This window comes from Microchirus variegatus, assembly GCF_963457635.1.
Source record: "Microchirus variegatus genome assembly, chromosome: 1".
NCBI classification, from domain to species: Eukaryota; Metazoa; Chordata; class Actinopteri; order Pleuronectiformes; family Soleidae; genus Microchirus; species Microchirus variegatus.
Window position 1 is genome coordinate 46,055,249 of NC_139802.1, and position 19,655 is coordinate 46,074,903.

The 19,655-nt window shown below is 44.5% G+C and overlaps 1 protein-coding gene across 1 annotated transcript in view; it reads left to right on the forward strand.

Moving 5' to 3' along the window:
- shroom3 (shroom family member 3) overlaps window positions 1-18,849 on the forward strand; it is a gene marked incomplete at both ends in the record, with an annotated part of 56,666 nt that extends 37,817 nt beyond the window's left edge. Inside the window, 13 exons of the mRNA XM_083910266.1 lie at window positions 468-964; window positions 2,157-2,390; window positions 2,485-2,692; window positions 3,529-3,853; window positions 6,905-6,969; window positions 9,746-10,489; window positions 10,569-10,653; window positions 10,708-10,839; window positions 12,328-12,458; window positions 15,557-15,650; window positions 15,757-15,922; window positions 17,597-17,718; window positions 18,430-18,849. Of these exons, the coding sequence (XP_083766392.1) occupies window positions 468-964; window positions 2,157-2,390; window positions 2,485-2,692; window positions 3,529-3,853; window positions 6,905-6,969; window positions 9,746-10,489; window positions 10,569-10,653; window positions 10,708-10,839; window positions 12,328-12,458; window positions 15,557-15,650; window positions 15,757-15,922; window positions 17,597-17,718; window positions 18,430-18,849 (3,223 nt within the window). The remainder of the gene's footprint in view (window positions 1-467; window positions 965-2,156; window positions 2,391-2,484; window positions 2,693-3,528; window positions 3,854-6,904; window positions 6,970-9,745; window positions 10,490-10,568; window positions 10,654-10,707; window positions 10,840-12,327; window positions 12,459-15,556; window positions 15,651-15,756; window positions 15,923-17,596; window positions 17,719-18,429) is intronic.
- Between the last annotated feature and the right edge of the window lie 806 nt (window positions 18,850-19,655).

Below are 19,655 nucleotides of genomic sequence, written 5' to 3' on the forward strand. Positions count from 1 at the left end.
GCCGACTATTGACAAATAGTCGGCCGATGTTGACGTAATAAATGTTACGTCAACAATGACGTCAGTAATCCATAATATGGGCCTAAACTAAGATACTTTTTATATCTCTATAAACAAAGAAAATACTTCATTTGTATCGTACTCGTTTCGCTGCATTCGGCGCCATCTTTGTTATGGCAAAACACGCAATGCATTCTGGGTAGCCCTTGCTCCCAAAGGTGGTCTTGGGAAAATCTCAATATTGAGAGCGAAACAGCCCTTAAACTTGGCCTCAACTTAATTTTTCTGAGAATCAGGACAGAACTTGGACTAGAGGGAGAGCATTTTTGAGATTGAGGATTAAGCAAGGAATTGGATTTCACCCTAAGTTTTCCTGATACTTCCAGGTTTCATGTGTCAGTTTGTTCAGTCTGAAGTCCTGAGTCCTGAGTCCTGACATTGAAAACTTGTCTCCAACCTAAACTCAGATCCTACCGGGACTCTTTGAAAGATGCCCAGACGAAGGTCCTTCGTTCCACCTCCTTCAGCCGAAGAGACTTTAGCTCCTCTGGTGGTTCTCCACCTGCAGCTCCTCCTCCTCCTCCTCCTCCTGTGTCCTCCTCCATCAACCAGCAGCCTCCTCCTCCACCTCCTCCTTTCCCCGTCAAGCAGCACTCCCTGGAGAGAAAAGGCCCAAAAACCAAGCCCAAACCACACGGCGTCATCATCAGGCCAACGTCTCCACCGCTGGTCACAACATCTCCTCATGCGCCCAAGGAGCGTCACGTGGTCACTCCGGAAGTCCGTGGACCGAGTCCTCCGCCTCTTCCCAGCGTTCCGCCGGTTGGACCTGCTGTGATGCGCATCTGCGGCCGCAAACGGCTAATGGCGGAGCAGAAGAAGAGGTCGTACTCGGAGCCGGATAACCTGAATGAGGTTGGGGTTTCGGATGTTGAGACTGCTGCCCTCTTCAGGCGTGGAGGAGGTAAATACAAAATAACTCAATAAAGCAACTTTTTCACTAGACTTAGGCTCCGTCCCAACACCTCCCCCTTAAAATGTCCCCTTGGTTTTGAGTACCCTCAACCGTAAATTCCCCTCGTTGAGGTAAGTGGTATTGGGACATAACTACATGCAAATTAGCATAGTGAACATAGCAAACGTGCTAACCTACGTCACATGTTGATAATTCTACCAGTGGAGCGTGCTACGATTTTCATTCAGGAAAAATGCCGGCGGATCCAGCTGTTTGTTTTTCTCCGTCCTCGTAAACGCTATATCGCGAATGTGATCGAAATCTGACACGTCCATGGTATTCCGGTACAAACATCCAAAACACTGACAAAACTACACAGATGTATCAGAGCTAGCTAGCTAGCGGCTGTTTGCTGGGTGCTTCGAGAGCGTTTGCCCGTCATGCAGCTCATGCAGCGGGCGTGCTCTCTCGGGGCGCTCGGCAGGTAGGCGCTCGCTAGCTGGTTAGCCAGCTGCTTTCAGAAATCGTCACTTTTTTTCCGACATTAGTGTTGAAAGCTCAACGGTCCGTTGGATGTGTATCAAACCAACATTTTCCAACACAATTCGATATTGTAACGTGCTTATTTTTGCGAAAATGTATTACAACGAAAATGTTCCTCGGCAGATGTGGCCGCCATCTTTGTTTCGCAATGCATCATGGGTAATTTCATCTTCCACTTCTTTTTAAGCCCGCATCAGAGCTAGCTACATTTTGAGGGTTGATTATAAGGGGAAAATCGCATTTTCCCTTGCTCCTAGCTACACGTGAACGCGCAAAATGTAGGGTTAGGGTAAAAATGTAGGGTTACGGCAAAAATGTAGGGTTACGGCAAAAATGAAGGGTTAGGGTAAAAATGTAGGGTTACGGCAAAAATGTAGGGTTAGGGTAAAAATGTAGGGTTACGGCAAAAATGTAGGGTTACGGCAAAAATGAAGGGTTAGGGTAAAAATGTAGGGTTACGGCAAAAATGTAGGGTTACAGCAAAAATGTAGGGTTACGGCAAAAATGTAGGGTTACGGCAAAAAAGTAGGGTTAGGGGAAAAATGTAGGGTTAGGGCAAAAATGTAGGGTTAGGGCAAACATGTAGGGTTAGTGGAGGTATTGGGACAGGGCCTAAGAGTCTGTTTTTGTCGCTAACCATGAGCTACATCCCTGACAGAGACCAGTGTGGCAGACCGGCGGAAGATGTTTGAACTTGCAGCGAGTCGCGTCGGGGTCGGCGCGTCTCAGAACGCCACGTCGAGACCCGAGCTACGTCAGCTTCAGCACGACGCTCTGGCCGAGTACATGGAGAGGAAGAGGGGAGCTAAAAGAGAAGATGGAGGTCAGAGGAGTGGAGCGAGGCCTCGCAGCGCTTATCTGCAGCCTGACAACGGCAACCATCCAGGCCGAGGTACGAGGCGGCGACGCGTGGATAAACGGAAGGGAAAGCTACGACGGAGCGGTGATCGTTTATGTTGTTCTTCTCTTCTTCTTCTTCTCCTCAGGCTCCTGTAGTTACTCGGAAACCTTCAGCCTCTCCTCAGCCTCCAGCCTCCTGTCGCTCCAGGACTCCGGTCCAGAGCGAATCTTCCCCGTTGAGAAGCGTTCCTGCTCAACCCTTCCACCGGGATCCGACCTGCGCGACTACCACTCTAACCTCTACTACCCTGGCAGGGTCACGACCCCACGGCCTCCACCTCAGCCTCCACAGAGGTAAACGAGACCAGAACCTGCTAACAGAACTGATATGAACTGGAGTACTAAGGGCCAATTCCAATTCCTATCTTAACCCTCAAGCTCAACCCTTAATCTTAACTGGCCTCAAAACCAAGTGTTGAGGGTTATTTTGTCACTTAGAAATGGGACACCCCTTAAATGCAGATACGTCTTCAGACTGTAGGGGGCAGAATAACGCCAAAGCTGCGTCCAGTCTGTCAACTCCAAAAAAGAAGAAGAAGAAGAAGACATTTACGTCAGGATTATTTATTCTGATCCGTTTGTCAGTCAAGTTATTAGGTTGTCAGTTAGTTATAAGATGATACTCATACAAATATTCAGCTGACAGTTACCACACACCACGACTTATTGAAAAGTAAACCACACCGCCCGACTATTGACAAAAGATCGTAAAATAAAAATAAATGTTACGCAACAATGACGTCAGTAATCCATAATATGGGCCTAAACTAAGATCATTTTTATATCTCTATTAACAAAGAAAATACTTCATTTGTAGCGTACTCGTTTCTCTGCTTTCGACGCCATCTTTGTTATGTGAAAACACGCAATGCATTCTAGGTAGAGCTTGCTCCCAAGGGTGGTCTCGGAAAATCTCAATATTGAGGGCGATACAGCCCTTAAACTTGACCCTCAACTTAATTTTTCTGAGATTTGGTACAGCACTTGGACTAGAGGGAGAACATTTTTGAGATTGATTAAGTAAGGAATTGGAATTCACCCTAAATCTTCCTCATCGGTCAGTCGTGACGCATCTGTACTCACGCTGCTGCTAACCATGGATTGGCTTTTTCCCTGGTTTCTCTTCCCAGTGCTCCTCCATGTTCACCCCCTGAGCTCCAGACCAAGACCTTCCAGGATCCGAGTCCCGAAGCAGGTCTGAGCCGACAGAGTCAGTCTGTGAGCGGAGACTCAGGCCTGGAGCAGCAGCAGCAAAAGCAGGACAAAGAGCCACAAGAGCCTCCCTTCAGGCTGGGACTGTCCAGGAAGCTCAGTGGGGCTCTGCAGAGAGCCGGGTCCAACCACGGCACCGGGAAGTCGGCTTCTGCTGAGGATCTGCTGGAGCGACCCGAGGAGGTCCACATGACCCCTCAACACTTCCGCTCACGCTCGTCCCCGATCATGGACACTTTACAGGTAACGCAGATCCGGCGAATGCATCGTTTACTCAACTCACTGTGTGTCCAAACACATCGGGAAACCAATGCTAACCTTGATTGGTTAACGTTGAGAAAGGAGCAGATTTCTGAATGACTTCTGGTCGACTTCAACCCAACACTTAGCTCACAGCTGTTAGCTCACAGTAGGCTACCGCTGCAAGTAAGCGTTAGCCGCAGCTGCTCGATGGGGCTAAAGCACATGTGTCAAACTGAAGGCCCGGGGGTTCCAGATGTGACCCGCGAGTGATTAATTAGTAACTTAAAAATCTGTGTTAAAATAGGTCTGTGCTGCTTTAAGGCGTGCGTCGATCGTAAACTACATTTCCCACAATGCATAGCGATTTCGTTACCCGCAAAGTGACGGCATCCCACTAGATCGCAGTGTATCATTGTACATGCATCATGCGACGAGTGAAATAAGTAATAAATACAGAAAGTTATTTATCAATATGTTACGGAGTAGTTAATTTATTATATTTGGTTACATTTAGTTACATTTATTCTATTATTATTACCATTATGCTAATGTGGCTCTCAGTGAAAATGACAACCCTGTGCTAAAGCTAGCGCTTATTTTGACACAGTTTTGCGTCTCAGCACGTCAAAGAAAATCAGCATTGTGTCTTTGCGATAACTTTGTACGAAACGTAACCGTGTGAGACGTTAGCGTCGGGTTCGGCACACGCCGGCACCCGTACGCTGTCAGGCCATGGTTTCGACTCGGACTGAAAACGTAGAAAAGAAGAGACGCGACGCTTTCGCTCCGACCGTTTAGTTTTTTTGACGACATTTTTCCACGAAGGGACGTTTGGTCCCGAGTCACAGAGGAAATTCCTCCGATCCTCAGAGTTTCCTGTGCGGTGCCAGAGAGACGGACGGTGGCTGGGCGATGTCCGATGTGCATGAACGCAAAGATAGCTCGCGGCCGCGCGCGCACACACACACACACACACACACACACACACACACACACGTACAGAATGTATGACATACACACATCTGCAGTGATCTTAAAGGAATGCAGCGAAGGACAAATTTGCGATTTATCTCCCCGAGTGATTTATGTGTCACATAAACATCATTACAGTCCAGTCCGTCCTACTTTAAACAATGGGGTGGTGTCACTGTTCAATTTTTAGATTAGTGCGGGAAAAAAAACGATGCAGTGTGGACCACACAGATGTGCACACAGTGAATAACTGTGAAACTATTCGTGATTTTCTGCGATATCTACATTTTTGACGCCAGGAAATTCTGGTTTCTACGAAAAACAACAGGTACCCGGTCGATTTTGGGCTATTTCCACCTGTTAGTTCATACAAAACAAAAGTAGTAGCATGAGTCCAGCTTTACACACACGTCTGGGACTTTGCTCGTCTTTTGCGTTTTGTTGTCGTAATCTTTGACCGTACAAACACTGCTATTTTTACCGCTAGCAACTCTTCTGTCGTATTTTTGTTTCACAGTAAATCGGTCAGCTACGTTAACGTTAGCGCGCGACGCGTTTCCGTGGCGACTGACCGGGAAATAGACGCGTGTGACGCGACACCGCGAGTCCAGGCACCGCTTACCAGTTAGCTCCGTTAGCTGCATTAGCGTCGTTAGCGTTAGCCTACAGTTGAGCTGGAGCGGTCTGTTTATTAAAGGAAAAGAGCAGCGCTAACAAATAACCAGCGTAGCTGTCTACTGCGTATGTGTGCCTCTGTTACTAAAGTTTAGCGTAACTTTAGCGACTCGTTTTAACCATCGAGAGTCACGTAAACATGATGTCGCGTGAAACTATTCAAGGAAATTCTGGTTTCTGAGAAGAACAACAGGTATCCGGTCGATTTTGGGCTAATTCCACCTGTTAGTTCATACAAAACAAAAGTAGTAGCATGAGTCCAGCTTTACACACACGTTCCATTCCGTTAGCGACAATTTCTCACTGGGACTTTGCTCGTCTTTTGTGTTTTGTTGTCGTAATCTTTGACCGTACAAACACTGCTATTTTTACCGCTAGCAACTCTTCTGTTTCACAGTAAATCGGTCAGCTACGTTAACGTTAGCGCGCGACGCGTTTCCATGACGACTGACCGGGAAATAGACGCGCATGACGTCATGTTTGCGTGCCGCGACACCGGAGTCCAGGCACCGCTTACCAGTTAGCGCCGTTAATGTTAGCTTACAGTTGAACTGGAGCGGTCTGCTTAATAAAGGAAAAGAGCAGCGCTAACAAATAACGTTAGCGTACCTGTGTACTCCATACGTGTGCCTCTGTTACTAAAGTTTAGCATAACTTTAGCGACTCGTTTTAACAATCGAGAGTCACGTAAACATGATGTCGCGCGCGTCTTTTTTCAGTCAGTCGTCATGGAAACGCGTTGTGCGTTAACGTGCGTTAACATTGGCGCGTTGACAGCACTAAAAAAAATCAAAGTATATTGTTGCTAACAGGCTAACCAAAGATATGTTTGCGTTTCCGACTTCTTAACTGGAAAGCGGTGAACTTGGAGGTTGTCAGTGGACTTTCTGCACTGACTTTGTTGTATTTTTTGACTGAAAACTGTAAATGAGGACTCTGTCGTTCCACAGTTAGCAAAGCTTTAACAAGCTAGCTAGACTCAAAGGTAGCACTGTTAGCATTTTCTGGTCTTTCTCGTTTGTTCTGTTCTGTCTTGGATTCGCTCGTGTTAACGTTGCCTTTTTCCAAATTTAAAAGTGTCCTAATCTAACAAAAGCACTTTTATTACAATAATGACTTTGAATTGGAAATGGTTTTGAAACAAAAACGATTTATTTGTTTAAATAAAGGAACAAAGTCACTTCAGAGGAGAATCATCAGACTCTTCAGAGCTTCTTTGATCATGTGACTCAGTCTGGATTTATTTTTACATTTTAAGAGTTTCTCTGATGAGACGCTGAGATAAGAGTCAGCCAAGAATGTTCTCCTGAAGCAGGAGTCTCAATATGTATGGAATCACCAGCAGGGGGCGACTCTCTGTTTGAAGTGGACAATAATCCACACTTGTGTGTCTGTGTGTTCCAGGATTTCTCTGCAGCAGACGTCAGGACGTTTGGTTTGCTGGTCAATGAAGCTGGAGCTGAGGACAGGTACTGTCCCACACATGTCCTCACATTTCCACAGATGTCCTCACATGTCCACACATGTCCTCACATGTCCAAACAGTTCCACACATGTCCTCACATGTCCACACATGTCATCACATGTCCACATATGTTTTCACATGTCCTCACATGTCCACACATGTCCACAGATGTTTTCACATGTCCACAGATGTTTTCACATGTCCTCACATGTCCACAGATGTCCTCACATGTCCTCACATGTCCACAGATGTCCTCACATGTCCACAGATGTCCTCACATGTCCTCACATGTCCACAGATGTCCTCACATGTCCACAGATGTTTTCACATGTCCTCACATGTCCACACATGTCCACAGATGTTTTCACATGTCCACAGATGTTTTCACATGTCCACATATGTCCTCACATGTCCACAGATGTCCTCACATGTCCACACATATCTACACATGTACTCACATGTCCTCACATGTCCACAGATGTTTTCACATGTCCACAGATGTCCTCACATGTCCACACATGTCCACAGATGTTCTCACATGTCCTCACATGTCCACACATGTCCTCACATGTCCTCACATGTCCACACGTGTCCACACATGTCCACACATGTCCACATATGTCCACACATGTCCCTCACATGTCCTCACATGTCCACAGATGGTCTCACATGTCCACATATGTTCTCACATGTCCACACATGTCCTCACATGTCCATAGATGTTCTCACATGTCCTCACATGTCCTCACATGGTCAGACATGTCCTCACATGTTCTCAAATGTCCTCACATGTCTTTACATGTCCTCACATGTCCATAGATGTTCTCACATGTCCTCACATGTCCTCACATGTCTTTACATGTTCTCACATGTCCTCACATGTCCCTCACATGTCTTCTTTTAGGTTGTAGAGGGGAAAGGAAATCTGTCAGTGAACAGTGAAACAGGTGGAAAGTGATAGGGAACGACGGAGGGAAGGAAAGGAGACAAGGGAGTCACATATATATTGCATTGAATGTGGTAAAGACAGAGATAAGGAGGTCAGGGAGTGAGTGTAAAAGTCAGGAGGAGTCAGAGAGGGAGGAACTGAGGAATGTAAGGAAGTGGAGACAGAAAAATAAACCAAATACCAACTTTAGTCCTCAGAGATTTATTCACTTGAAACTCTTAAATAAGTCTCTTCTCAAAGTGTGGAGGTCAAAGGTCACGTGAGGAATTCTGTGTGTTTATATGGATCTGTGTCGTGTCTGGAACATGAATCCATCACTGACCGAGGTTTGACCTAAGAATCTGATCATAGAATCACAAACACAGACTGATCTGATCTGACTCTAGAGCAGGGGTGTCAGTCAAATGACCTGGGGGTGTGGTCAATAAGGGGCCGGCCTAGAGAACAAAAAAGTGGGGGGAAAAAAACAACCTTCGACAACTTTTTGATGAGCTCATTTACGTAGGGTGCAGATCACCAAAATTGATGCCAAAATTCAAAAAGGCCGACCGCCCGAGGTTCGGGAAATTTGGTGGAATTTGGCGAATGTTCGAAATTCGCCAAGGTTTGCCATGGTCATGCCGTTTTCAATCCGCAAAACCTTTCGATAATTTTGTCAAATTCACAAACTGATTCACAAATTGCGAAAATGGATGGCAGAAATTAAAAAAGGCCGACTTCCTGTTGAGTTGACGCCATGGTCTTCCCACCAAGTTTCAGGAAATTAGGTGGAACTCAATCTATGCCGAAGTTATACGGCACTTCCTGTATCGGGGTGAATGGTCAAAAGTCGCCAAGGTTAGCCATGGTCATGCCGTTTTGAATCCGCAAAACCTTTTGACAATTATGCTAACATTGCTCCTACGTAGATTTGTAGAAACGTACATAGATTCACAAATCGCCAAAATGGACGGCAAAAATTTAAAAAAGCCGACTTCCTGTTGAGTTGAGGCCATGGTCTTCCCGCCGAGGTTCGGGAAATTTGGTGGAATTTATACCGATGTTATAGGGCACTTCCTGTATCGGAGCGAATGGCCGAAATTCGCCAGGCGTTGCCATGGTCACGCCGTTTTGAATCTGCAAAATCCTTTGACAATTATGCTATCATTGCTCCTATGTAGATTTGTAGAAATGTAGATACTTAGATTCAGAAATCGCCAAAATGGACGGCCAAAATCCAAAAAGCCCGACTTCCTGTTGAGTTGACGCCATGGTCTTCCCACCAAGTTTCGGGAAATTTGGTGGAACTCGATCTATGCTGAAGTTATAGGACACTTCCTGTATCGTGGCGAATGGGTTGCCGTAGTCGCACCGTTTTTGAATCCGCAAAACGTTTGGACAACTTTGCTAACATTGCTAACAAACATATATTATTGTGTCACCTCGCTGGCAGCTGAGCCTCAGCTAACGGTGAGGTCGTAGGTCATGTTTTCATTATAACATGATATTAAGTGGGAGGGGCCGCATAGAAGCGATTGGCGGGCCGCATATGGCCCACGGGCCGGCAGTTTGACACCTGTGCTATAGACTACAGATACAGCTTTAGGGAAATGTGGGCTGTGACGGGAGAAAGTGGCCAATCGCAGGACAGTTCAGAGAGAGGGAGAGGGCGCCTCCTAGTGGCAAATGGACAAAGACCAATGGAGACATTGCCTTGGGTCAAGTCTTCATACGTTAAACATGGAGTTCAAAGTTCAGGACCTGGATCCTGACGAGAACGTTCCAGTATCCAGTCGTAAATAACCAAACAAACGTCTGAATATAAACATCTCACGATGTTCCTCTCTGACAGATCTGCAGACTCTCAGGTGTCGGAGAACCTCGTCCATCCTCATCTGTCCCAGAACGTTAACTCCATCCAGCCTTCAGCATCATCTCCAGACCTCGGCTCCTCCTCCTCTTCCTCCTCCTCCTTCGTCGCTCCCGTCGCTCGTAGAGAGCGTCAAAGGAACGGCGAGCGCCCACGAGCCCACAGCACCTCCACCTTGGCGGCGTCCGTCGGTCTCCCGTGTCCCTTCTCCCCCGCGGCGACACCTGGCGGAGGCGACGCTGAGTGGCAGCCCAGCGAGAGGCTGAGTCTGGCCAACCTGGACGCCATCGCCTTCCCGGGCTCGAGTGACGGCGTCCGCGAAAACCCGGAGACAAACGAAGAGACGAGATGCACCTTGAGTGACGCCGACGTCTTAGAGGACGCCGAGGCGGACGTCTACAGTTCAGAGAACCTGTCAGAGACGTCCACAACAAACAGGACGGACGGCAAGGACACTCTTCTGTCCCCGTCCCTCCACCTGTCCGTCCGTCACCTGTCCTCACTGAGGATCTCAGAGTCCAGCCTCTCCAGCTGCAGTGACCAACCTTCCAAGGCTCGGTCTCAGGAGGACTTTGACGAGGTCTTCCTCCACAATCCTGCTCCTCCTCCTCCGTCGCCTCCACCTCCTCCAATCAGAGAGACGAGCATCCTGGACGACTTCCCTCTTCCTCCTCCTCCTCCTCCCGTCGAGCTGGAGGAAGAACCTGGATCTCACTCTGAGGACAGGTTTGTTATCCTGTGTTTGTGTTTAAAGTTCAGATCTTCACCATTTGCCTGATTTTGACTGTTTTGTCTCTGTCTTCAGTCCAAGCTCAGAATATTTGAACATCTCCAGCGTTTCCACCAGAAAGTCCTCCCTCTCCTCCCCGACACTGTTTCCTTCATCCTTTGTCCTCCCTCCTCCTCCACCTCCTCCTCCTCCTCCTCCTCCTCCTCCTCCTCCTCCTCCTCCTCCTCTGTCCTCCATCAACACTCACACCACCACCAAGGAAAGCTTTGGTCTCGAGTACAAATCCCTGCCCAAGAGGGAGAAGACGTCTGAGGAGCAACGAGTGGAGAAGCTGGCCCGGAAACTGGTGAGGATTCTGGACCTAGTTAAGAGTCTACCTTAGTCTTTGTACCTGGTTAAGAGTCTACCTTAGTCTTTGTACCTGGTTAAGAGTCTACCTTAGTCTTTGTACCTAATTAAGAGTCTACCTTAGTCTTTGTACCTGGTTAAGAGTCTAACTTAGTCTTTGTACCTAGTTAAGAGTCTACCTTAGTCTTTGTACCTAGTTAAGAGTCTACCTTAGTCTTTGTACCTAGTTAAGGGTCTACCTTAGTCTTTGTACCTGGTTAAGAGTCTACCTTAGTCTTTGTACCTAGTTAAGAGTCTACCTTAGTCTTTGTACCTGGTTAAGGGTCTAACTTAGTCTTTGTACCTAGTTAAGAGTCTACCTTAGTGTTTGTACCTGGTTAAGGGTCTAACTTAGTCTTTGTACCTGGTTAAGAGTCTACCTTAGTCTTTGTACCTAGTTAAGAGTCTACCTTAGTCTTTGTACCTAGTTAAGAGTCTACCTTAGTGTTTGTACCTAGTTAAGAGTCTACCTTAGTGTTTGTACCTGGTTAAGAGTCTACCTTAGTGTTTGTACCTGGTTAAGAGTCTACCTTAGTCTTTGTACCTAGTTAAGAGTCTACCTTAGTCTTTGTACCTAGTTAAGAGTCTACCTTAGTGTTTGTACCTAGTTAAGAGTCTACCTTAGTGTTTGTACCTGGTTAAGAGTCTACCTTAGTCTTTGTACCTAGTTAAGAGTCTAACTTAGTCTTTGTACCTAGTTAAGAGTCTACCTTAGTCTTTGTACCTAGTTAAGAGTCTACCTTAGTGTTTGTACCTAGTTAAGAGTCTACCTTAGTGTTTGTACCTGGTTAAGAGTCTACCTTAGTCTTTGTACCTAGTTAAGAGTCTACCTTAGTCTTTGTACCTGGTTAAGGGTCTAACTTAGTCTTTGTACCTGGTTAAGAGTCTACCTTAGTCTTTGTACCTAGTTAAGAGTCTACCTTAGTCTTTGTACCTAGTTAAGAGTCTACCTTAGTGTTTGTACCTGGTTAAGAGTCTACCTTAGTCTTTGTACCTGGTTAAGAGTCTACCTTAGTCTTTGTACCTGGTTAAGAGTCTACCTTAGTCTTTGTACCTGGTTAAGAGTCTACCTTAGTCTTTGTACCTGGTTAAGAGTCTACCTTAGTCTTTGTACCTGGTTAAGAGTCTACCTTAGTCTTTGTACCTGGTTAAGAGTCTACCTTAGTCTTTGTACCTGGTTAAGGGTCTAACTTAGTCTTTGTACCTGGTTAAGAGTCTACCTTAGTCTTTGTACCTAGTTAAGAGTCTACCTTAGTCTTTGTACCTAGTTAAGAGTCTACCTTAGTGTTTGTACCTGGTTAAGAGTCTACCTTAGTCTTTGTACCTGGTTAAGAGTCTACCTTAGTCTTTGTACCTGGTTAAGAGTCTACCTTAGTCTTTGTACCTGGTTAAGAGTCTACCATAGTCTTTGTACCTTCTATGGTAACTCTTCTTTCCTTTGGTGCAGGTGTTGCAGGACAGCTCTCTGCTGCCCCTGCTGGACACGTGGGGCACTAAATCCACCGTGGAGCTCATGACTGAGATCTTTCCTCGCAGCAGATTGGTCGATAGATCCCAGTGGCACCGGTTGGACGACAGGTAACTACGACCTTGTGTTACTCAACTGATCAGTGATCTGTGTTTGACGTCGTTTGGATAAGAAAATGTCAGAGATTTCAGCAGAAACGTGACGGACGTGTTTCTAAAAGAGCAGCTTCCTCTCTGACTTATCGTCATTTAAAGTCCTTAAAATAACACAAAGGTGACGAAGATAAAGAAGAGGTTTGTGCTTCGCTGACTCACTCGGTCTCTTATCTGTCGACACAGAAACACAACACGTTTTTTTAAAGTCAGCAACATCTTCACTACGCTCGGGTTTGTTTGTCCGTGGACGTCATGTTTCAAGGAAAGGAATGTTTTCCTCTGGAAAGACAAACAATCATCCACTAATGATTTAAAGAGAAAAAAATCCTCCTCCATCACTGGGGTTATTTCATATAATGACCTCAAGTACTTAAGGAGCTAATCTTTATTCTCTGGTGTCAAATCTCAACCCGGTCAAACAAATCAACACCTGTTTGTAGAGTCTGTGTTTCTGCTGCTGTTGTTGTTTCACAGCTGTGGAACCTCGGGTGTTGTTGACTGGAAGTTATTGGCGTGATTAGAAAGGACAGGACGGACTGGACCAACCTGATCAGCCGTTCTCGGCGAGTGTTTCCACTGCGGTGGAAACATTTTTCCAGTTTTCGACGTGAGAATGAAGACTCAGCGAAGAGAGAAAAGAAACATGATCAGTTTCCCCCTCACATTTTGTCGTCGTCGACAAACATTATTCACTGATCCTAGAGTCAGTCGGAGTCGCTTTAATGTGAGAAAAAAAAAAGAGGTTGGCTTCCACCAGTATGTGAGGTTGGACAATACTGACACCTGGTGGCCAGAGAAGGTACAACAGAACACAGCTGTGCATCTTCAAAAAACAAAAAGTATCTCGGAATGACTTGAAATTCACCATCATAATAGTCGGCATCGCCCTGAACAAGGATCTGTTGAAAATATTTGCATATCTGTTAAGGAATAATTTTAATGCATTTTTGAAAATAAGGAAATGATCCATTTGCTCTGATGCACTTTGACAGTGAGCTGACTTTCTTCTCAAAAACAAAAAGTATCTCGAAATGACTTGAAATTCACCATCATAATAGTCGGCATCGCCCTGAACAAGGATCCGTTAAAAATATTTGCAAAACGCTTAAGGAATAATTTTAATGAATTTTTGAAAATCAGGAAATTATCAATTTGCCCTGATGCACTTTGACAGTGAGCTGACTTTAATCTCAAAAACAAAAAGTATCTCGGAATGACTTGAAATTCACCATCATAATAGTCGGCATCGCCCTGAACAAGGATCTGTTGAAAATATTTGCATATCTGTTAAGGAATAATTTTAATGCATTTTTGAAAATAAGGAAATGATCCATTTGCCCTGATGCACTTTGACAGTGAGCTGACTTTCTTCTCAAAAACAAAAAGTATCTCGAAATGACTTGAAATTCACCATCATAATAGTCGGCATCGCCCTGAACAAGGATCCGTTAAAAATATTTGCAAAACGCTTAAGGAATAATTTTAATGAATTTTTGAAAATCAGGAAATTATCAATTTGCCCTGATGCACTTTGACAGTGAGCTGACTTTCTTCACAAAAACAAAAAGTATCTCGGAATGACTTGAAATTCACCATCATAATAGTCGGCATCGCTCTGAACAAGGATCTATTGAAAATATTTGCAAATCTCTTAAGGATTTTTTTTAAGGAATTTTTGAAAATCAGGAAATGATCCATTTGCCCTGATGCACTTTCACAGTGAGCTGACTTTAATCTGAAAAACAAAAAGTATCTCGGAATGACTTGAAATTCACCGTCATAATAGTCGGCATCGCCCTGAACAAGGATCTGTTGAAAATATTTGCAAATCTCTTAAAGATTTTTTTTAAGGAATTTTTGAAAATCAGGAAATGATCCATTTGCCCTGATGCACTTTGACAGTGAGCTGACTTTAATCTCAAAAACAAAAAGTATCTTGGAATGACTTGAAATTCACCATCATAATAGTCGGCATCACCCTGAACAAGGATCCGTTAAAAATATTTGCAAACGTCTTAAGGAAGAATTTTAATGAATTTTTGAAAATCATGAAATGATCCATTTGCTCTGATGCACTTTGACAGTGAGCTGACTTTAATCTCAAAAACAAAAAGTATCTCGGAATGACTTGAAATTCACCGTCATAATAGTCGGCATCGCCCTGAACAAGGATCTGTTGAAAATATTTGCAAATCTTTTAAAGATTTTTTTTAAGGAATTTTTGAAAATCAGGAAATGATCCATTTGCTCTGATGCACTTTGACAGTGAGCTGACTTTCTTCACAAAAACAAAAAGTATCTCGGAATGACTTGAAATTCACCATCATAATAGTCGGCATCGCCCTGAACAAGGATCCGTTGAAAATATTTGCAAATCTTTTAAGGATTTTTTTTAAGGAATTTTTGAAAATCAGAAAATTATCCATTTGCTCTGATGCACTTTGACAGTGAGCTGACTTTAATCTCAAAAACAAAAAGTATCTCGGAATGACTTGAAATTCACCATCATAATAGTCGGCATCGCCCTGAACAAGGATCTGTTGAAAATATTTGCATATCTGTTAAGGAATAATTTTAATGAATTTTTGAAAATCAGGAAATGATCCATTTGCCCTGATGCACTTTGACAGTGAGCTGACTTTCTTCTCAAAAACTAAAAGTATCTCGGAATGACTTGAAATTCACCATCATAATAGTCAGCATCGTCCTGAACAAGGATCCGTTGAAAATATTCTCAAATGTCTTAAGGAATAATTTTAATGAATTTTTGAAAATCAGGAAATTATCAATTTGCCCTGATGCACTTTCACAGTGAGCTGACTTTCTTCACAAAAACAAAAAGTATCTCGGAATGACTTGAAATTCACCATCATAATAGTCAGTATCGCCCTGAACAAGGATCTGTTGAAAATATTTGCATATCTGTTAAGGAAGAATTTTAATGAATTTTTGAAAACATCTTCTTCAGCTCCCACTATAGTAATTCATACTTCCTACGGCCACTGCACTAGTGTTATATGAAGGCAGAAATAAAACACTTGTTTTCTTCTTAGGATCCAAGATGGCGTCTGTGATTCTGCATCAGGGTCAATGACAGACGGAGAAACAGAGACCAACATGGATGAAGAAGACATCAACACCATAAAGGTTAGGGAACATTTAATCACTCACATGTATTATTAATATCATTATAGACATAAATTCATAGTACTTTGAAACAAAATTGACCACGCCTCCTCTTCCTGTCCTCTAGGTGGAGCTGTGTGAGGCGCTGAGGAGCAGCGTGGAGGCTCTGCAGCAGGAGAAGGAGTCGCTGTGTGAGGAACAGCAGCGTCACCAGGCGCTGGGCGACGACATGGAAGCTCTGGTGCAGGAGAAACTCAAAGCTAACGAGAAGGACAAGTACAACATGTTCATCGGTACAAAGACGCTAATCTGATCACATTAAAGCTACGATATGTAACAGTGATACCTTTAAAACTGACAGAAGAAGAAGAAGAGCTCACAGGCCTGGTCCTCAAATCACCTTTGGATTCTCTTAAATGACTCTTTTTACTGTCACTACCTGGTTAACAGTCTACTTTAGTCTTTGTACCTAGTTAAGAGTCTACCTTAGTCTTTGTACCTAGTTTAGAGTCTACCTTAGTCTTTGTACCTGGTTAAGACCTAGTTAAGAGTCTTTCTTAGTATTTGTACCTGGTTAAGACCTAGTTAAGAGTCTACCTTAGTCTTTGTACCTGGTTAAGAGTCTACCTTAGTCTTTGTACCTAGTTAAGAGTCTACCTTAGTCTTTGTACCTGGTTAAGAGTCTACCTTAGTCTTTGTACCTAGTTAAGAGTCTACCTTAGTCTTTGCACCTGGTTAAGATCTAGTTAAGAGTCTACCTTAGTCTTTGTACCTGGTTAAGACCTAGTTAAGAGTCTACCTTAGTCTTTGTACCTAGTTAATAGTCTACCTTAGTCTTTGTACCTGGTTAAGAGTCTACCTTAGTCTTTGTACCTGGTTAAGACCTAGTTAAGAGTCTACCTTAGTCTTTGTACCTGGTTAAGACCTAGTTAAGAGTCTTTCTTAGTCTTTGTACCTGGTTAAGACCTAGTTAAGAGTCTACCTTAGTCTTTGTACCTGGTTAAGAGTCTACCTTAGTCTTTGTACCTAGTTAATAGTCTACCTTAGTCTTTGTACCTGGTTAAGAGTCTACCTTAGTCTTTGTACCTGGTTAAGACCTAGTTAAGAGTCTACCTTAGTCTTTGTACCTGGTTAAGAGTCTACCTTAGTCTTTGTACCTAGTTAAGAGTCTACCTTAGTCTTTGTACCTAGTTAAGAGTCTACCTTAGTCTTTGTACCTGGTTAAGACCTAGTTAAGAGTCTACCTTAGTCTTTGTACCTGGTTAAGACCTAGTTAAGAGTCTTTCTTAGTCTTTGTACCTGGTTAAGACCTAGTTAAGAGTCTACCTTAGTCTTTGTACCTGGTTAAGACCTAGTTAAGAGTCTACCTTAGTCTTTGTACCTGGTTAAGACCTAGTTAAGAGTCTACCTTAGTCTTTGTACCTGGTTAAGAGTCTACCTTAGTCTTTGTACCTGGTTAAGAGTCTACCTTAGTCTTTGTACCTGGTTAAGACCTAGTTAAGAGTCTTTCTTAGTCTTTGTACCTAGTTAAGAGTCTACCTTAGTCTTTGTACCTGGTTAAGAGTCTACCTTAGTCTTTGTACCTGGTTAAGAGTCTACCTTAGTCTTTGTACCTGGTTAAGAGTCTACCTTAGTCTTTGTACCTGGTTAAGACCTAGTTAAGAGTCTTTCTTAGTCTTTGTACCTAGTTAAGAGTCTACCTTAGTCTTTGTACCTAGTTAAGAGTCTACCTTAGTCTTTGTACCTAGTTAAGAGTCTACCTTAGTCTTTGTACCTAGTTAAGAGTCTACCTTAGTCTTTGTACCTGGTTAAGACCTAGTTAAGAGTCTACCTTAGTCTTTGTACCTGGTTAAGAGTCTACCTTAGTCTTTGTACCTGGTTAAGACCTAGTTAAGAGTCTTTCTTAGTCTTTGTACCTAGTTAAGAGTGTTTGAGCTAACGTTGACTGTTGTTGTTGTTGTTTTCAGGAGATCTGGAGAGGATCGTGAACCTCCTCCTGTCTCTGTGCAGTCGTCTGTCGAGGATCGACCGCTCGCTGTTCGCCGTGGACTCAGAGGAGCTGACGGAGGAGGACGAGGCCGAGGAGAAGGTGAGGCTTTGATATCACTGTCAGTGCAGGTGTGAATCTGCTGAGTCAAAGACTCTGTTAATGTTCACCGCGTCGTCCTCTTATCTGTTCACCGTCTCACCGTAAACTGTAATAAATTCATCTGACGTCGGCGAACGACTGCATTGAATTCACCGATCGATCATTAACGTGAGCAGACTCTCACCTGCGACGTCGTACAGTCGCAGCACGGCGATCAAATTCCACGTGGAAACGGGATTGAAAGAAAATCCTGTTTCTGCCTCGGCTCGGTGTCTTTATTTACTTTATTATTTATTTATTTATGTCACATAAATACGAATAAAAGAGGTTAAAAAACGTTCCCTGTCCTGGTTCATGTTGGCTGCAGTGCTGCAATGTGGCCACTAGGTGGCAGTAAAGTCATTTGTATGTATTTGGCTCGCACCTGCGACACTAATAATAATCTGTCTTTGTGCTTTTTAAAAATGGAGGATGAAGTTTAAACAAGAAGTTTACTCAAAGTACATTTCTGTGGCTTTTATTTTGAAATTTTAAATCATTTTTTATCTTTATACTGAAACAGGAAGTTGTTGTCGATCCTGTTTACCGACAACTTAACAACTTACTAGAAAGAAGCCAAATATCATATAATAATAATAATAACATATTCAACTGATTTACATCCTGATTTCTGTATTGATGTTAACGGCGTCTCCGTGTCCTCGTCCTCAGGCGTCTCTCCGTCGCAAACGCTCGCTGCTGCTCCGTCAAACCGAAGACGCCTGGGAGCTGAAGGAAAACCTGGACCGGAGGCAGCGGGTGGTCCAGTCCATCCTGTCCCGTTACCTCAGCGAAGCGCAGCTCGCGGACTACCGGCACTTTGTCAGCACCAAACCCTCGCTCCTGATTCGCCGGCGGCTCTTGGACGACCTCGCGCGTCAGGGGGAGGAGCAACTGAAACAGCTGGCGGAGAACGTTCCGGCGGAGCTGGCCGCGGCTCACGGTTTGTCCAGGGCGAGTCCGTTCTCGCTGCCGGGCTTCGTGACCTGCTCGTCTTCGTTTACGCCGCCGCCGCCGTCGTCGCTGCTTTCGCAATCTGTAACTGCAGGCCCCGCCCACCCGGTCAGGTCCACCACTGTGACGTCATTGTGACGTCACTGTCACGCGTGGAGGTGAGAGACAGGAAGTGACGGCGACGAGACTGTAGGTGTTTTACATGAAGGAGGAGGAGCTTAAGCGGCCTCTGTTCACACTATGCAGGATTCATACGTGAAGTAAAAATAAACGTGTTTCAACGTCAGGAGATCCAACGAGAGTTCAAGGTCTGAACCAACGAGAGTTCAAGGTCAGGAGATCCGACGAGAGTTCAAGGTCTGGAGATTAAACGAGAGTTCAAGGTCTGGAGATCCAACGAGAATTCAACGTCAGGAGATTAAATGAGAGTTAAACGTCAGGAGATCCAACGAGAGTTCAATGTCAGGAGATCAGACGAGAGTTCAACGTCATGAGATCAGACGAGTTCAACGTCATGAGATCAGACGAGAGTTCAACGTCAGGAGATCCAACGAGAGTTCAACGTCAGGAGATCAGACGAGAGTTCAACGTCAGGAGATCCAACGAGAGTTCAACGTCAGGAGATCAGACGAGTTCAACGTCATGAGATCAGACGAGAGTTCAACGTCAGGAGATCCAACGAGAGTTCAACGTCAGGAGATCAGACGAGAGTTCAACGTCAGGAGATCCAACGAGAGTTCAACGTCAGGAGATCAGACGAGAGTTCAACGTCAGGAGATCCAACGAGAGTTCAACGTCAGGAGATCCAACGAGAGTTCGACGTCAGGAGATCTGACGAGAGTTCGACGTCAGGAGATCCAACGAGAGTTCAAGGTCAGGAGATCCAACGAGAGTTCAACGTCAGGAGATCCAACGAGAGTTCATCGTCAGGAGATCCAACGAGA